Source organism: Puma concolor, chromosome A2 (genome assembly GCF_028749965.1).
Source record: "Puma concolor isolate L17-30 chromosome A2, mPumCon1.1.hap2, whole genome shotgun sequence".
NCBI classification, from domain to species: Eukaryota; Metazoa; Chordata; class Mammalia; order Carnivora; family Felidae; genus Puma; species Puma concolor.
In genome coordinates, this window is record NC_141668.1 from 163,967,727 (window position 1) to 163,986,756 (window position 19,030).

The 19,030-nt window shown below is 54.1% G+C and overlaps 2 protein-coding genes across 14 annotated transcripts in view; both read right to left on the reverse strand.

The window, feature by feature from the left end:
- The window catches only part of DNM2 (dynamin 2), a 90,299-nt gene extending 82,724 nt beyond the window's left edge, over nucleotides 1–7,575 (reverse strand). For 6 of the 13 annotated variants that reach the window (XM_086699074.1, XM_086699076.1, XM_086699069.1 and 3 more), the window contains exon 1: nucleotides 7,251–7,575. In XM_086699074.1, the coding sequence (XP_086555200.1) occupies nucleotides 7,251–7,411 (161 nt within the window). In that variant the 5' untranslated portion in view covers nucleotides 7,412–7,575. The remainder of the gene's footprint in view (nucleotides 1–7,250) is intronic. The other 7 variants (XM_086699079.1, XM_086699078.1, XM_086699073.1 and 4 more) reach the window with 2 other exon arrangements.
- Nucleotides 7,576–9,007: 1,432 nt separating this feature from the next.
- Nucleotides 9,008–17,613, reverse strand: QTRT1 (queuine tRNA-ribosyltransferase catalytic subunit 1). Its single transcript, XM_086699084.1, has 10 exons — nucleotides 17,323–17,613; nucleotides 17,019–17,087; nucleotides 16,782–16,920; nucleotides 14,074–14,152; nucleotides 13,849–13,964; nucleotides 10,930–11,068; nucleotides 10,603–10,678; nucleotides 10,372–10,481; nucleotides 10,196–10,283; nucleotides 9,008–10,090 (listed from the first exon to the last, which is right to left on the reverse strand). The coding sequence occupies exons 1-10, from the start codon at nucleotides 17,563–17,565 to the stop codon at nucleotides 9,938–9,940; spliced, it is 1,212 nt and encodes a 403-aa protein (XP_086555210.1). The 5' UTR covers nucleotides 17,566–17,613; the 3' UTR covers nucleotides 9,008–9,937.
- Nucleotides 17,614–19,030: the final 1,417 nt, after the last annotated feature.

The following is a 19,030-nucleotide window of genomic DNA, read 5'->3' on the forward strand; positions in this document are numbered from 1 at the left end:
GCTCGAACTCACGGACCGTGAGATCGTGACCTGGTTGAAGTCGGACGCTTAACCGACTGCGCCACCCAGGCGCCCCCTCAGTCCCTTTTCTAAGAGGACAGCAGGTACACGGCAGGCCGGTACGTGAAGCCCTCTGTTCGTGCCCTTCCCTCTGCCTGGGACACCGTTCCCTGGGGTCTTGGAGGGGCTGGCTCCATCTCGGGGCACCCGCTGACCACCTGTCTGAAGCAGCCTCCACCCCGCCACTCTCTCCCTCCCCCTACCATTTTCGCTGCACTTCGCCTTCAGAAAGCTGTTCATTTAACCTTTCACCCGATCTCTGCCCTTCTTGGTGCCGGCCGGGTTCCGACCACCTGGCCCGGCAGGTGCCACTGAAGGCGTGCCAGCCGGGCACACAGCTAACAACCTCGAAGGGTGCCGAAAGCCAGAAGCTGCTCGCTCCGTCACCTCGGCCCCATCCACAGACACAAGTGCCACAGCGTCCGCTATTCACTCCACGCCTTGCCATCCCTGACGTCCCCGAGCATCTGGCTCTGGGGGACACAGTCCCAGCTAGAGGCCCGGCTCCTGAGCTCCTCCCTGTGTGACTTCGAGTCAGTTCCCCTCTACGGCCTCAGTTTCTTCACCCATAAATCAAGGATGCTAAGAGCAGCACCCCAGGGCTGTTGGGACTGCATGGTCCAGTGTCCCCAGGGTATGGCACAGAGTGATTCTCCACAAACATCACCTCTTACTGTGTCATAAACATCCAGCCGCAGGTGAAACCAAATGAGCCACCCGGCTCCCTGTTCAAGCTGAGGGTGACTGCAAGAGGGAAAGCCCCCAGCACCCAGCAGAGGCCTCCCTGCCGACACTAACAGGAACCCAGAACGCACCCAGAAGCAGGAGTCTTTTCTCTCCAGCGCCTTCTTGCTTCAGAGGCAAGGCAATTTTTTCCTTTTATTCAGATCGTAGCAAATGCCCTATAAATATCTCGTTATTGGCTTGCATTTTCCCAGAGCTTTCACACAATAAGGGCTTAATTACAGCATGTGGTTAGCAACCCCAGTAAATTAAGGGTTAGCCGATGTTCCGATTTTTTTCTGCAATCGAGGGCCCTGTAATTTCGGCGTTTTCATTCAAATCTGGGCAGAAGCTTGGCAGACGCGGCCCTGATCCAAATGCAAACACCTGGAGAGACACATGGCTCCATTCCAAACAGCCCCTCCCGCGACCGGTGCCTCTGAAGACTCTGAAATCCAGAGCCGTCCACAAGGTCGTCCCCTGCCCCTCACCCGGAAACGACAGGCTTACGACCGGGGGATTTCAATCTGTGTACCTAGCGAGGGCCATTATCCCTGGACAAATAACTCTGCAAAGACACTCGGCGGCCCAGATCTGAGCTTTGGAGAAATCGGTCTCCTGGGCTGGAAACATAATCCCAGCAAGCAAAACCCAACCAAGAACGACACGGGCAGACAACCCACATGTGGAGTTCGGGAGGCATATCTCTTCCCTGGCGTTATACTCCGAGACTACAACCGCTTAGAACAAGAGGAGATCACACTTCCCCTGGGTCTGGAAACTAACAGGTCTTACACAGCTTTCTGGGTCATTAAATCCTCTTCTAGATCATTCTGAGTAGCTGTTTCCGAGCTGGCTGTCCGACGCACTGTTTGTCTAGCTAATCTGCTACTGTTGGGCATTTCTGCTCCCAATCTCCCACCACCATCCACTAAATGAGCATCAGTAACTCTCACAGCCAAATATTTGTCCGCAGCCACCATTTCCACCTAGAAACACAGCAGTAACAGGCTCCCGCCAGCATTTCAGGATCTGGCTCACTGGCTAGTTCCGGTTACATGCTCAGAGCTAAAGCCAGAATGATGCCCGCCTGCACGGAGAGGCACTCACTCAGTGTTTGCGCTAAAATAAGCTGCTTTGGAAAAATAAAAAGTAAAAAAATAAAACAAAACAAAATAAAATAAAATAAAATAAGGTGCTTTGGGGATGCCTGGGTGGCTCAGTTGGTTAAGCGGCCGACTCTTTGTTTCAGCTCGGGTCATGATTTCATGGTTTGTGAGTTGAGCCCCACATCAGGCTCCATCCGGACAGTGTGGAGCCTGCTTGGGATTCTCTCTCCCCGTGCCTTCCCCTCTCTCTCTCTCTCTCTCTCTCTCTCAAAAATAAATAAATAAACTTTTAAAAAATTTTATAAAATGAGGTGGGTTTTATATTAACAAGGTAATTATGAATTCCGTTTCTTTACGGAAAAAGAGTCCTCACACCCAGGGCTTTTACAAGTCACAGGGATCTCCTATTTCACAAGGGTTAGCTCATTTGCTCCTCAGCCCGCTCCCAGGAGAGAGGGAACATCATGATCCCCATTTTCCAGACGAGGGAACTGAGGCCCAGACAAGTGAGGTCATTCAGCCAATGTGTGGCCGCGCAGGGACAGCCACATTCCCCCGGGCACCTCCAGGACACTCCCCATTCAAGCTGACCCAGGTACTACAGACCACCCAGGCAAAGCAACTTTAAGGTACGCACCAAAAGAGAAACGACGGAAAACAGCAGCTTTCATTTGCAAGATCCCCGAAGGGACAAACCAGCCCAAGCGGCGGACCACGTGCCTATACCCCTCAGCCTGGCAGGGACCTAAGGTGCCACCAGTCACCTGACAAGCATTCGTCCGGCACCCACCGTGTGCCAGACAGCAGTCCCGTGGTGTAGCCATGTCTCCTGGAGGGACCCATCACCAAAGATCAAATGGAAATGTAGCCAGAGACGGTAGAGACCCACGGGGCAGCTGATTCTCGCTAAAAGAAAAATGGCACTAGGTCATTTGTGAATTGGCCGCTGGGTCCCGCTCACTGAGATAATCCAGGTAAAGCTGAAAATCAAAGGCGAGGGTCCTCAGCTTGCCCAGGACCAGGTCCGGAATAGAACCACCACAGCCGTCCCTCTGCTCAGAGCCCTCCCTGGCCCCCACTGGACCCCAGTCCCTGCTAACCTTATCTCCCCCAACTCTCTTGCTATACTGGCCTCCAGGCACACCTTCACCTCAGGGTCTTTGCACTGGCTGTTCCCACAGCCTGGGATGCTCCCCCAGCAAATCTCCACTGGTGGCTCCCCCCCACCTCCTTAAGTCTCTACTCAGATGTCACTTTCCTAAGGAGGCCTTCCTTCCCTGACACCCCCATTTAAAACCCTCACCTCCCCCTGCCCTCTCCCTGAGCCTGCTTTTCTTTTCCTTAACAGCTTTCAACTTCAGGCCTGTTTCTTCCTTATCGGCCCCCTGCTGGAAGGCCAGCTCCCCCGGGGTGGGGGTTTTGGTATCTTGCTCAGGGCTGTGTCCGTAGCCACAGAACAGAACAGGGCCCCCGGCAAGGACACAGAGTGTTTAGAAAACATTTTTCAAGAACAAATGAGACCTGCACAGCGCTTTAAGCACTTTTCCCGTGCTAGACACCCTTCCAAGCCATTTAGTCCTCACTCCACCCTCAAGGACAGGCACCAGGTGACTTCACCTGCCCTACGATATGAAACACACCCAACTTATAAGGCAAGGGGCTTATAAGTGGATGCTGTTAACAGCCCCAACTCCCAGCTGAGGATACTGAGGCTCAAAGAGGAAAGGCTCACAGGAACAAGCCCAGGCCTGGGGGATTCTCAGCTGGAGGCTCAACCTCAGCCTCCTCCTGTTCTTCTCCCAAGGAAAAATTTCTCAAGTTCCTCCCTCCATTTAGCTGCGGAGGCTCAACGACCAGGGTCACCAGAGGGGCTCATCCTCCCCCCTCCTTAGGGCCACATGCTGTTACAGGGCAGACAAGCCAAGGGTCTGAAACTCAAAAGTTTCTAGGGCCAGGAGTCTCCAGGCAAATGTAAAACGAGCCTGGGTGAGTACTAGGGAGTAGTGGGGAGTGGGGCAGCACACGTGGCCACTCCTGATCTGACATGGCAGCCGGTGGCTGCTGCTTCTGAGATCCAGGCACTTGGTGCCAAGCAAGTCTCAAGCCCAGGAAGGCCAGAATATCACAACTAAAACGACAGCTGTCATGGGTATAGGGTCAATGCACTCAACACATGTTAACCCACACAGTCGGCCCAGGGAGTGCCTGGTAGTTATCACCCCATTTTACGGAAAAGGAACCTGAGTCCACTTGGCCAAAGTCACACAGGCAAACACGATGAAGCCTGGCCTAAGGCCCAGGGCCCGTGTTATTACACCATTAGACTCTGAGGCTCTTTGGGTGTTTGCTAAGCATTGCAAAAACCTGAATTTTGATGCAAAATTTAAATGTTGATAGCTGGGGCGCCTGGGTGGCGCAGTCGGTTAAGCGTCCGACTTCAGCCAGGTCACGATCTCGCGGTTCGTGAGTTCGAGCCCCGCGTCAGGCTCTGGGCTGATGGCTCGGAGCCTGGAGCCTGTTTCCGATTCTGTGTCTCCCTCTCTCTCTGCCCCTCCCCCGTTCATGCTCTGTCTCTCTCTGTCCCAAAAATAAATAAAAAATGTTGAAAAAAAAAAATGTTGATAGCTAATTAAGAACAAAGTATTTTAAACACCATGCAAGTGAAACAAAAGACCAGCAAGCAGGCTTCAGCCCCCAGGGCCACTGATCTGCAACCCGGTACAGGCTGAGCTATCTCGCTTGGACCACAGTCTTAGAAAACCAACAAGGAGGAGGCAATGAAACAGAGCAGCCCGTGCTGACCCCCTGGGAACAGGCCCTGGAACTACTCTCTCATTTGTTCTTTGAAACTAGCCAAGATGTCATCTGTAAAGGTCTACAACGCAAAGAAGGAAACAGGTCCTCAGCTGCAACAGTTTGGCCAAACTCACAAGAAGGAGGAGTGGGATTCAAAGCGAGGGCCAGCCGGCTGTCCCCCTGTGGCAAGGCTTGGTAGCTAAGAAAACTTACCCACACTCCGGAAAGAAAAAGAAGTTAGCTCCGTTTGAGCAACCCATAACCGAGAAGCTTTTTTAAAACTTTGGCTCTCAGGCCCTGAACTAATGCTCTTAACGATCAAGGTCACATTGCAGGCTTCTGGGAGAAGGTTGCCACAGGAGCCAGCTCGGTACTAGATGGCTGGGTGGGTGGATAAGAGAGAAAGGCCAGGGGCAGAGACACTGAGGAGAGGCGGGCAGGGAAGAGAGACCCAAGGTCCCCAACACAGAGCCCCCAATTCCTCACTGAACAGCTCTGAGCAAGAGGGCTCAGCTGAGCCTCAGTTGTCTGCTCTGTAAAATGGGACCATAGCAGTGTCAGCCTCAGAAGGCTTAAATGCAGTCCAGTGCATAACTTGAAAGCACTTTAATTCTGATTAGTGTTTGCTGCTGATATGGGAGGGACCAGCATGGTGAATAACAGCCTGGCCGTGCCGACCTACCGTGTGCCAGGCACCGTGCTAAGTAAGCACTTTCAACAAATCAGGTCACTGAAGAATGGCAAGTTGAGGGACCATCACCCTGTTTTTGGGGGGGGGGGAAACTGAGGCTCAGAGAGGCCAGACAACCTGTGCGAGGAGGTCACCAGGCAAATGAAACAGACAGAACTTTGCTGTGTGTCCAGTTAAAGCCTGGGCGGGCAGACAGGAAAATAACCATGCAAAGGGGCCCACGGCCCAGCCCAAGGCTCAGCCCCGGCCCAGCTGACCCCAGGTCCACACCTTTCCGCCACAGTGGACAACAGGCAAGGTGCCAGAGACAAAGCAGCAAAGGAGGAAATTCATGCCGCTGAGAGCAAAACTCCAGGCCTCTGGGAAGGCAGGGTGGGGCTGGGCACCACTGAGCACTAGCCTGGTGCCCTTGGGCCAAGGATGAGGCTTTTCTGAGCCTTCCTGCTCGTGTCTAAGGTGGGGTAACAGAACCTCCACCCCTCTCACTCCCTGTGGGATCCGAGAGGCTGACAAACTGAACTCAGCCTGGAGCCTTCAAGATGAACATTAACCCTTACTGCAGATAACAACAACAACAACAACGATGATGATGACTGGGATGTTATCATTTGGCAGCCACAGGCACAAATGGAGCCGTTCCCAGAATGGAGAAGTGACAGCCCATCTGGGAGGCAGAAGGGCAAGAGGCGGGGGAAGGGAGAAGAAAGAACCAAACACCCCTGGAGGGCTCACTGCCAGTTCTCATTCATCAGCAGCTTCCTGAATCCGGGCGAAGAGTGGAGTTTGCCCACTGGATAGATGAGCACACCGAGGCTTCTCGGGGCTGCCCAAAGGCCTGATCAGGCTCCAAAGAGGGCCCCCAATTTGCAGACTTTTGCTTGGGAGCTGACCCCAAGAGCACCCTGACAAGGGCCAGGAAAGAATCCTGCAGAAAGTACCCCCTCCCAGGGTCCTACTTCCAACCGATAGGGGAGTTCAAGTTTCATCCTTCAGCTCCCTTGTTCCCAGCATGCTCCCAGCCCAGCCCACCCCACCCAGGACTACAGAGATGGGGCCAGACAGTGGGGAACTGCCAGGGTACTGATGGGCAGACTAACATAAGGACGGACACCCGGACAGACAGACAAAGGGATCCGTTTGGGAGAGAAGCCAGCGTTTGCCAGGGACCAAGCTTTAGAGTTAGCCTGGGAGAACCAGACAACAGAGTCCCCTAGGGTACGGCCAGTCAGACGGCAGAGGCCAGCCAGGGTAACCCAACAGAGGGATGGCTAAGTCTGCGAGCGGCACGGACAGGCGGCCAGACAGCACAGGTCACCCTAGACAGCTAGCCAGGCAGCAGGGGGCTGCCCTGAGGGACTGGACAGATGGACAGCCAAATGGTAGTGGCAAGGAGTTCTATCGAGGACAGAGACAGCCAACCAGACGGCATGGACTGCTCCAGATAAATGAACAGCCAGCCAGACGGTAGGGGTCGAACCAATAGGTACCTAGCTGGCAGGTTTCGGACAGACAGAGAGAGAAGGGGGACCTAACCCTGACCCACAGGCAACCAGATGGTAGAATTCAGCCACGGAAGCTGGGGATCTGAGAGTCGGCGACGGTCCACCGCATTTCCTGGCCCACGCCCCCCCCCCCCCCCCCCTCGCGTCGGCGAAACGCCCCCAAGGGTCTGAGCCGGTTCTGCAGCCCCTGCAGGAAGCCCTCCGCCCAGGGCGTCCCACAGAGCCCGCCTCCCTGTCCCCGTCCCCGTCGCGGGCACGCAAGCGCCGCAGTTACGCCGGCTGCGCAGGGCGCGCCATTCCCGGTCCGCCCTCCGCGCCCTAGGCCGCCGCCCGCCCGCCGCCGCCGCCGCCGCCGCCGCGCTCGCTCACCGGCCTACGAAGTTCTCGAGCACGGAGCTCTTGCCAGCGCTCTGGCCGCCCACCACGGCGATCTGAGGCAGGTCCAGGTGGCAGCTCTGGCCGATGGAGCTGAAAGCGTCCTGCAGCTTGTTGACCAGCGGGATCAGCTCTTCCATCCCGCGGTTACCCATGGCGCCGGCGGCCCCGGCCCGAGCGCCCCGCGCTCCCCGCCTGCCCCCGGCCCTTAACGACGCGGCCCCGCGGCGTCCGCGGCCGTTGCTCCCCGCCCGCCCGGGCCTCGGCGCGACGCCCGCTCCCGGCTCGGCCTCACAGTCGCCGCCTCATCCGGTTCTCAGACGACACCCGACCCGAGCGACCTCCCGCCCGGGCCCGGGGGCTGCGCCCAAAGCCCTCACACTTCCCCCGATTGGTCGGTCGCGCTGCCACTCGTAAACAGGAGCCAATGAAAATGAGGTATAGGGCTATGGCTGAATGATCCTTCCTCCTGGGGACCTCGCGGTGGACACATTGGACTCAAGAACTGTCGTTTTTGTGCAAGAGCCAATAGCGTCGGGCAGTGAGTTGTCAAGGCCAGGAGGCGGTGTTTCGGGAAAAGGCAATGTTGGCCCGGCCTACTGGGGCGGGGAGTTTCCGAACTGCAAGAAAACCCAACAGTCTTACTGGCAGGAAGACCCGCCAGTCTACAGTGCAGGCCAGTGACGTTAGGGATCGATTCATAGACTGGTTTGTCACTTGACACCACCTAGTTCCCTAAGAATTTCCCATTGGTTTATATAAATATCACTCCGTTCTTCCAGCCAACAAAGCGAAAGAGGACGGGCTTTGACCTACGAATCCTGACTTTGACTGAGAACCTGTCAATCAAAGAATCCCCCGTTCTAATGATTGTTGTAGTAGGTCCATTAGTGTCTTCTGGAGTAAAGGAGAAGGCCCGTCGTACTCGCCGAAGAGCGACACCTCGTGGTGGGACCCGGTAATGATCGTAGCTTCAGAGTTTCCGGCCTCTAGAGAAAACTACAAGTCCCAGAATGCATCTCGGCCCCGGGCTTGCAAACCAGCTACTCGCGCGGCGTTTCAATGCGTTTTGAAGAATCTGGCGTTAGTGGTTCCTAGAGAGAGGCGGTAGCGCTGTAGCGTTGGCTCCACTTTCATTCGTGTATAAAGTTCCACCTCCACGCTTTTGCAAATGCTGGGCCCTTTCCCGGGAATACCTTTCGCTCACGCCCCGACTTGGTTTGGCTAATGCCTGCCTGCAACGTTGCTCCCCTGCCTCTTTGGCTAGAGCACATCGTGATCTTTTTAAGTCCACAATGAAACCCAACAGATCCTCTCCCCGTGAAATGATATCTTCTAGTCAGTGTTGGAGGTTCTGTGAACTAGAAATCTTGTTCCTCGTGGGAAAAAAGCCGGGGATAGGTGGAAGGATCTTACGAAAAGAAGTGATCTGATCCCCGGGGGCGGGCGTCGCGCCGGGGGCGGGCATAGATTGGCCAAAGAAGCCCAAAAAGGAGTCAGATGGAATGGAGGTAGGAAAGTGGGCTGGTGAGGCAGTAACAGGGGAATAAAGAAACAGTGGGGAGGAGGCGAGCAGAGCAGCCAAAGGTATCTGCCTGCTCGGAGACCCAAAAGCCCCGTCTCAGAGAGATGGGCAAAAAGTCAACCGACGAGGTTTTGGCATGGTAGCCTTGACCGCAGTGACAGAAACCTGTAAACATCCTACATACCCATTCACGGGAGCCGGTTAAATAAACACTGTGAGACAGCTGTAAAAAAAGACAGGAAGTCTTCATGTTCTGACGTGTAAACAATTTCAAATATACTAACAGGAAAAAAAAGGTACAGAGCGGCAGGTAAAGGACGCCACATTCATGAAAAATATGTACACGTGGAAAATTTCTGGAAGAATACACAAACTAATCAAAGTAGTTGCATTTTTATGCTATTAGAATAGTGGATCCTATACAAGTCTTACGTTTCCAATTTAAAACCCCTTATCTTCTAAGAGCACCAGCTCTGTAATTGGCCATCTCTAGGTTAGATCATGGGCCTCTGTATTTGCCAGGTGATAATGGCCAAGTGCCTTCATTCCTCTGAGCCTCAGTCTCATCTGTAAAATGGGGGATGCAGCTATATATGCATCACAAAGTTGCAAGAATCAAATACACACATGACAACCGTTCAGAACAGTCCCAGGCACAGTGTAAGCACCCTGCTATATCACACCTACTGTCTTCATCATTGTGTTTGCTGACGGCAAAATTAAGCCATGTTCAAGGCTAAAAGCATGAGCTCTGGAGCCAGCCTGCCACTTCCTCGGTGGTGACCTTGGGCAAGCTGCTTCCTCTCTAGGCCCGTTTCCTCACCTGTAATAAGTCGGGGAACGAGAGTGCCCACCCTCAGGGTGACTAGGGGGGCCAAAGCCACAGGAAAAAGGATGCAGCTCCCACACTGGGGCACATGCTACATGCTGGGCTGTGCCAGGTGGTTCCCAGGTATCAGCAGCTGCTATGATTACTTATTATTATCATCAACAGGAAGCGGGGCGGGGGGACGTTGGCCACAATGACACTCAGAGGAGGAAGAGGTCCTAGACAGCTCACCTCCCCGAGAAGGCACAGATACACTCTAAATTAGAATAATAATCTTAAAAAATCCCTCAATACCTCCCATTCCCTCCCTCCCTCGCCGGAACCAGATCAACGCAGTGTGATTCCTACAGAGGCCAGGGCTTCGGTGGCCCAGGCAGGACAGAGGGTGGGGTCCCCATACATGGTGCCCATGAAGTCCTGCACGAAGTCAGGGAAGCGCTTCTCCACGATGCTGGCACGCACAGCGCTCATCAGCCGCAGCTGCAGGGGGTAGGTGCCAGCGTCAGCCCAGGGGGAAGGAGAGGGGGGCGCCCAGAACCCTCCCGCCACCACCCTGCGCCTGGCCCGCCCTGGTCACAGGCCCACCTGGTAGGCGATATTGTGGACGGTGAGGTGGTGCAGGGCAGCGGTGTTGTCGCTGTGGAGCAGTGCGTGCAGGAAGGCCCGGCTGTGCCTGCGGACAGGAGGTCGGGGCCGAGTGATGCAGGGTCCTGCACACCTCCGCCCCCTCCCCCCGCCCCCGGGCCCCCCTCTTCCCCTACTTCTGGCAGGTGGGACAGGCACACTCGGGGTCTATGGGCCGGAAGTCTTTCTCATACTGTTTCTTCTTCAGCTGCAGGTTCCCGGTGGGCACCAAGGCAGAGCCAAAGCGCTGTGGGGGGTGGGGGGGGGGTGGACAGGGAGTGGGTCAACCAGGTCTTCATCCTCACCGGCCCCACCCCCACCTTAACCCCCCAGGTCCGCCCCCATCTGCCCCTTGCCCAGGGCCTCACCGCCGTCCGGGTGGGGAAGACGCAGTCGAACATGTCACATCCGAGAGCCACGCAGACCACCAGATCAGTGGCATAGCTGGGGGGAGGGCCATGGGGGAGGGAGCAGAGAACCTCACACCCTGGTCACACACCCAGGGCTCCCCCCACACGTACACTCAGACTCCCCGGGGACAGGGCCACGTTCCCTCTGAACCGCCCCCAGAGGAAAGCCAAGTCCCCACCCCGTGAGTCCCCCCCAACAGGCAGGGCTGTGTCATTCCACCAATACCGGCCCAGGCAGGAACCCGCTCCCCACAGGTAGGGCTCTCTCCCCTCTCCTCCACATACCCGACCCCCATCAGGTATCGTGGCTTGTCCTTAGGCAGCCTTGAGGTGCTCAGAGCCACCATCCTCCAGAACTGGCCCTTGCTCTCGCCCCCACTCAGGCCCCCGATGGCGAAGCCCGGCACGTCCCTCTTGGTCATCTCTGGGGGTACAGGGCAAGGTGAGGGGCCACCAGGCAAAAGAAAGTCTGCCTCCTCCTCCTCTGCGACCCCAGGGCAGACCCTGCCCGGACCTCCACAATCCCTCAGGAAGAGAGAGAGAGAGAGAGAGAGAGAGAGAGAGAGAGAGAGAGTCTGTCTGTCGGTCTGAGGGCTGCTGGTGACCTCAGCTACCACTTGTCGAGTCCCCGCTGCATGTGAGATCCCCTCCTTCAGTCCTCAGGGGAGGCCCACAGCCTGTGCTCCCTTAGCTGAAACCTAAGAGGGAGGCAGATGTGTTTCAAAGCTGAGAATTGTCCAGATCTTAGAACGGTGCACATCTTATCTGCCAGACGACGGCCTGTCCTCAAACCCTCTGAGGGTTCTGCCACAAAACACAGAGGACTCCCAACAACGGGGGTGAATGACCACATAGGTCTGGTCTGGCCACCAAATGAGCTCGTTGCAAATTCCTGGGCGGAGTCGTGTTTTAGAAGTGGGCTGTTAGGCTCCAGAACTGCAGAGAAGAGGCTGCAGCTCTACGCTGCCGTTGAGGTGTTCGGGTCTTGCCACCCCAGACCAGACATGGCAGAAGCTGGACTTGAACCCAGGTGCGGCCTCAAAGCCCAGACGTGCCTTGGGCCCCAGTTGTATCATTCGACCAGGGGGGGCCACGGCGTCGACGAAACGGACCCGGTCCGAGCGTCAGGTTTTAAAGCTGGAATGAACAGCAGAGTCCGCTGGGGACGGGTTGTTCAAATGTGGCCTCCCGGGCCCCACCTCACCGCGGACTCTGACGCGGTGGTGGGGGACAAGCCGGGTGGTGCTGGTGCAGCTAAGCCTCGGAGCACAATGAGAAGCACCATCAGGGCGGTGCCCGGCGACCTGCAGGTGGCCAAGAAATGAACTTGACGGGGCAAGGCCAGAGTGGTAGGATTTTCTTGAATGAGAGAACAGACGATACCAGAAAGTGTTTCACGTATTAGGGTAACGGTTCATGAAGCCTTGGTTTCTGCTTTCTTCTATGTCCACACATACTGAGCTGTGACATGAAATGTATCTCCGGGCCGCCTGGGTGGTTCAGTTGGTTAAGCGTCTGACTCTTTTTTTTTTTTAATTTTTTTTTTTCAACGTTTTTTGGGACAGAGAGAGACAGAGCATGAACGGGCGAGGGGCAGAGAGAGAGGGAGACACAGAATCGGAAACAGGCTCCAGGCTCTGAGCCATCAGCCCAGAGCCCGACGCGGGGCTCGAACTCACGGACCGCGAGATCGTGACCTGGCTGAAGTCGGACGCTTAACCGACTGCGCCACCCAGGCGCCCCGCGTCTGACTCTTTACATGGGCTCAGGTTGTGATCTCCCAGTCATGGGACGGTTCCCCACGTCAGGCTCCGAGCTCAGCATGGAGCCTGCTTGGGTGGGTCTCTCTCTCTCTCTCTCTCTCTCTCTCTCTCTCTCTCTGATCTTCCGCTGCTCGGCGCACTCATGCTCTCTCTCTCTTTCTCTTTCTCTCTCAAAATAAGCAAATTAGGACGCCTGAGTGGCTCGGTCAGTTAAGCGTCTGCCTTCGGCTCAGGTCGGGCTCTCACGGTTCGTGGGTTCGAGCCCCACGTCCGGCTCTGTGCTGACAGCTCAGAGCCTGGAGCCCATTCGGATTCTGTGTCCTGCCTCCCTCTCTCTCTGCCCCTCCCCACCTCACTTGTGTGCTCTCTCTCCCTCTCTCTCAAAAATAAACATTAAAAAGAAATGTTTTAATAATATGCAAATAAACATTAAAAAAAAAAAAAGAAACACAGAAATGTATCTCTGACTGGGGAGGAGGTCTCCGTTCAAAAGACTTACTAGACACAGAACTGGGCGCAGTTTGAGGACGAAAGGGATGACGACAAAGACAGTCTTCACAACAGAACATCCTGATGCCAGGCACAGGCACAACGCTTTGAACAGGCTTTCCCATTTGACCTCACTTTGACCTCTTGACACTGGGAGGATGTGCCCATTTTACGGAGGCCGAGCCACTTGCCCGAGGGTGCACAGACATGAGGCAGCAGATCAGAGGTGTGGATCCAGCCAGCCAAACGCCAGGACCCAGAGCCTTGCCCATGAAACTTTATTGCCTTTGAGTCCCCATCTCTGGCCCCCTTTTGTCTCCACGGCCACGGACCTCACATGGGCCTTACTGGCACTCTTCCCTTGGGCAGATACTCCAACCTCCTCACGGGCCTTCTGCTTCCCGAATTTCTCCATGATATGCCCCTTGCTTCCTGTCACACTCCCACTCAACGGCCCTCCATGGCTCCCCAGTACCCCCACTATCAGCAGAATGCCTTAGGCACCGCTCCTGACCCTGAGGGGGAAGCAGCACGGGGTCTCGGTTAATGTTGCAGGTTCCAGAGCCCAAGACCTAGGGCCAAATCCTACCTCTGCAACATCCAAGCCGGGTGGCTGGGGTAAGTGACTTAACAGCTCTGTGCTTCAGTTTCCTCTTTTGTAACCACGGGAACCTGGTAGTTCCCACCTTACAGGACGGTTACGAAACCAAATGGGTCAGTCTGTGACCAGCACGTGGCATAGTGTCTGGTGAACAGTATGAAATTGCTAGCTTTTGAAACCACCATTATTCTGCAAACACTCTACTGCCATGTCTGCCTCCGTGCCTTTGCTTCAGCTATCCCTTCCGCCCATTAACAACCCCCGTCAGCGCCATCACGTGCCAGGCCCGGGGGTGGGGCCCTCGGTGATGGACAAGCCCTGGATCTACCGGCTACCGGCACGTGGCTCTACCTTCAAGGCAGGTGGCCCGGAGATCCTCGTCCAGCCCGCCCTGGATGATGGCAAAGAGGTTCTGCTTGTCTGGCCGCTGATGGGCTGCAATGCACCGGTCCAGCCAGCGGATTGACCTGGAAGAGGGACCCAGTCATGAGCCCTAGGGTAAAGTGACAAGGCTCCAGGGCTATGATCCCCTCCCGGTACACACACATACACACACACACACACACACACACACACCTGTACATGGCCTCCTCCACGCGTGGCCCTGTCACAGTGCTGCTGACCACATCATCCAGTTGCATGATAATGTCGGAGCCTGGGGGGTGAGAAAGAGGCACCATCACTGGGGGACGTCTGGGTGGCTCAGCTGGTTAAGCATCAGACTCTTGGTTTCAGCTCAGGTCATGATCTCATAGTTCTTGAGATCAAGCCCCACATTGGGCTCTGCAGTGGCAGTGAGGAACCTGCTTGGGATTCTCTCTTTCCCTCTCTCTCTCTGCCCCTCCCTTACTCTCTCTCTCAAAATAAATAAATAAACTTAAAAAAAAAAAACTTGCTTAAAAAAAAGAAGCAGCAGCACATCACTGGGAAAGCCCTCACTTCCTACTGGGGACAAGCTGGACCCTAGATGTCCCTCCTTGGGTCTTGCTGACTCCCACATAGTCCCCCAGGCTGTTTATACAATGGCCAGAGGGAACTTTTTAAAATACACGTTTGGGGCGCCTGGGTGGCTCAGTCAGTTGGGCATCCAACTTCTGGCTCAGGTCATGATCTCACGGTTTATGGGTTCGAGCCCTGCATGGGGCTCTCTGCTGTCAGCATGGAGCCCGCTTTGGATCCTCTGTCCCACTCTCTCTCTCTGCCCCTCCCTGTATACACGCGCATGCACTCTGTCTCTCTCTCCCTCTCTCAAAAATATATAAGCATTTAAAATAAATAAACAAGGGGCGCCTGGGTGGCGCAGTCGGTTAAGCGTCCGACTTCAGCCAGGTCACGATCTCGCGGTCCGTGAGTTCGAGCCCCGCGTCAGGCTCTGGGCTGATGGCTCAGAGCCTGGAGCCTGTTTCCGATTCTGTGTCTCCCTCTCTCTCTGCCCCTCCCCCGTTCACGCTCTGTCTCTCTCTATCCCAAAAATAAATAAACGTTGAAAAAAAAAAATTTTTTTTTTAAATAAAATAAATAAACAAGGGGCGCCTGGGTGGCTCAGTCCAACTTTGGCTCAGGTCATGATCTCCCAGTTTGTGAGTTCGAGCCCCGCGTCGGGCTCTGTGCTGACAGCTCAGAGTCTGGAGCCTGCTTCGGATTCTGTGTCTCCCTCTTTCTCTCTGCCCCTCCCCCGCTTATCACGTTCCCACGCATGCTCTCGCTCTCTCGCTCTCTCTCTCTCAAAAGTAAGTAAACATTAACAGAAATTTTAAAAATAAAACTAAAATTAAATAAATAAATAAAATGCACATTTGATCCTGCCTCACCCTGGGCAGCTAAAATCCTGCCCGGGCACATAGAATAAATCCCACTTCTGCAAATTTACCCTTCAAGAGCAAAATGTTGTGTACACAAAGTGATTCGCCATGGTGTGGCAGGCAATAGCACCATGCGAGCCCCAGTAACCACCAACAGAGGTCTGGCTAAATAAATCATGGTCTAACCCTTCACAGAAAGTCCCTTTCCCACAATTCCAAAATCTAGAAACTTCTGAAAACCAAAGGTTTTTTGTCTTACGCTTATGGCATACCTACTTGGAAGCAAAACAAAGACAATTATAATCTTTTACGAAAATCCAATTTAGGGAGTGCCTTATTCAGTCTTAAAAAGGAAGGAAATCCCGACATATACTACAACCTTGAGGACATTATGCTCAGTGAAATAAGCCAGACACAAAAAGAATCAATGAGGCTCGATCCAGCTGCAACAGAGTGAGACACATCAATGACATTTAAACCCATGATTTCATGGTTATCCTAAAAAAACTAAAGATTAGTTCATTACTGCTGGAGGATGTGAAGTAATCAATTCATGAAAACCGGAAAAGAAGGAAAAGGAGGAATCCCACTTTCCCTGTATGAATTGAACTACTTGGTCTCTCAGGAGTAGGTGAGGCACCTTTCCCTTTACAGAAATAATCTAGCTGATAAATGAAGAAAAGAACATTACCATTTTGGAACTCCTAATAGCATGATACTCCCAGGCAAAGAGCCTGATGGCTCACCGGGAGAGACGGGCAGACATTACCAGCTCCCGGATGGAAATATACACCCTATGAAGCCCTCTTGCCAAAGGACACGAGAATGTGAATCTGGCTCAAACCTCTAGATCTAACTACCACCTACAGTAAATCTAGAAGGCAGAAGAAAACTGTCACACAACACCATGGGGATGTGATCCGCAAAATTCAGACGATGTGAAACACTACAGGGGGAAAGAACCCATTTCTTCAAGAAGCAAATTGCTGGGGGGGGGGGGGGGGGGGGAGGGGGAAGGGGGAGGGAAGGAGTTACAGTGAGAAACTACATGATGTATAATATATATATGTTACACTTGATTTTAGCCAAAAGCGATTACATATAATACATATTAAAAGAGAAATGTTCATTGTCCTTATCAAGGAGTGAGGGATATTGATGGAGATGGGAGGGACTTAAAGCTTCCTCACTCTCCCCTTGTTGCCCCCCTTATTTCAACATATCTTTGCCCGACTAATTTGCCATTTAAGAGAAATAACAGCAATAAAAATAATAAAAGCTACTACGTGCCAGGCACTGGGTTAAGAGATTTACAAACATTACGTCATTATTCCCGGGCGCTATCCTCATTTGAGTTGGCTCTTCCAAAGCTTAGACAGCGGGAGTGACTTACCCACAGCCAAGCAGCACGTAAGCAAAGGGCCCGCCTCACCTCCAACCCCTAGAAGCAGGGGAAGAGGAGGCGGCTCGAGACTCGCTCACCTAAGGCGTTCTGGATCTCCACGGACTTCTCGGGGCTCAGAAGGGACTCGTCGCCGTCGTAAGGGGAGCGGAAGCGGACGCCCTCCTCCGTCACCTCGGACAGGGACACCAGAGACACCATCTGGAAGCCGCCGCTGTCCTGGGGGAAATCCCACCGCAGGGCCGTCAGGGGGGTGGAGTTGGAGAATCTCCACCTCTGAGAAGTGCCCTGGGATCCCAGCCCCGACTCCACCTCACCGTCAGCAGATTGTGGGGCCAGTTCATGAAGCCGTGGAGACCGTGCGCTTTCTGGATCAGCTCGGGGCCCTGGGTTAGGGGAAGAAAGGATCAGGTTAGAGGCGAGGGCTACCCTGACGGCTCGAGTTGGAGGACAGGGCTGGCCAGCCTCGGGCCCCGCCGCTCTCTCACGCCCAGCACAAGGCCTGGGCCACCGGGGGCGTCAATAAGCCTTTGTCGATTGACTTAGAGGCGTGCCCGTGCCTCGGAGGTGTCCGTTCTCCCCACTCTCTGCCGCCGCCCCACCAAGGCAGAACCCACCCACCGGCCTCAGGCCCAGATGGTAGGTGTTGCCCAGGCAGATGCGGCAGCCCAGGGCGTCCAGCTGCTCGGCCGTGATGCCCTTCATAGTGGCCTGCGTGCCCACTGGCATGAACACGGGAGTGGCTACCGGCCCGTGCGGCAGCCGCAGCTCCCCTGCTCGGGCCCTAGATCGGCTGCACTCGGCCACCAGCTTCATTATCCGGGGGGCCGACTCCACGGACGTCGGGCTAACAGCTGCCGCCATCTTAGCTAACGGAACCACGTGGACACTGCAACACCCTGGGCGGCGCCATGTTGACCAAAGTCACGTGACGCGCGGCGCGGGCTGTCCTTTTGGAAGGGAGTCCGGGAACCATGGCAACAGACGCCGGCGCGCTCGTCCCCGCGGAGTGCTCAGTTCGCTTCTGGGGCGGGGGCGTGTTACAGAGAAATAACTATGGTAATGGGTTCGAATTCCAACCCGGCCACTTACTTGCTCTACAGTCAAAGCCTCTCTAAGCGATAATCTCCCCTATAAAATGCAGCGAATAACACTGCTTCAGCATTAAAAACGTTGTAAAAGGGGCGCCTGGTTGGCTAACCAAGTAGAGCATGCAATTCTTGATCTCTAGGTTTTTGGGTTTTTTTAATCTCTAGCTTTTAAGTTGGAGCCCCACGTTGGGTGTAGAGATTACTTAAATATAAAAACTTTCAAAAATAAATTAAAAATAAAACATTGTAAAGATTGAAAGAAGCATGCATATATAGAGATCTTAAGTTGCCTAGCACAGGCTTTTGTCTATGTTGTCCACGGATTTATCCCAAGAGCTTAGAACAGCACTTAGTATGTATTAGTTTATACAATAAAAGAAGGAATCTTAGATTTAGAGGAGACTGAGGCCCAGAAGCTAGCCACATTTTTCTTTCATTGATTCAGTGTAGACCTACTTATATTCACACCTCCTAGTGCCACCTTTCATGACGCACAGGAATGAGAGAGTCATAGATTTATTGACCACTAGACTTGTTCCATTAACAATAACAAAATATGGGGTGCCTGGGTGGCTCAGTCAGTTAAGCGTGGGACTTCTGCTCCCGTCATGGTTTCGCTGGTCATGGTTTGGGAGTTCCTGGGTTTGAGCCCCACGGCGGGCTCTGTGCTGACAGCTCAGAGCCTGGAGCCTGTTTCAGATTCTGTGTCTCCCTCTCTCTCTGTCTCTCTCTCTCTCATGTTCTGTCTCTCTCTCTCAAAAATAAACATTAAAAATAAATAGATAGGGGCGCCTGGGTGGCGCAGTCGGTTGAGCGTCCGACTTCAGCCAGGTCACGATCTCGCGGTCCGGGAGTTCGAGCCCCGCGTCGGGCTCTGGGATGATGGCTCAGGGCCTGGAGCCTGTTTCCGATTCTGTGTCTCCCTCTCTCTCTGCCCCTCCCCCATTCATGCTCTGTCTCTCTCTGTCCCAAAAATAAATAAACGTTGAAAAAAATTTAAAAAAATAATAAATAAATAGATAAATAACAAAAAATTATATAATATATAATAACTTACTGTTGAAAATGGAGCTGATATCTGTATCTGTTATGGGCAGCAGAGGGCGTCATTGCCCCAGAATCCTGCCTCTCAGTGGCCTACTGGCCTCAATTGCGCTGATGTGCGCAAGACTGACCTAGGAGCCTTGGGCTTTTCAGGGTGGAGAATCTTCACCGAGGCCATATGTGAAAAATGCCCA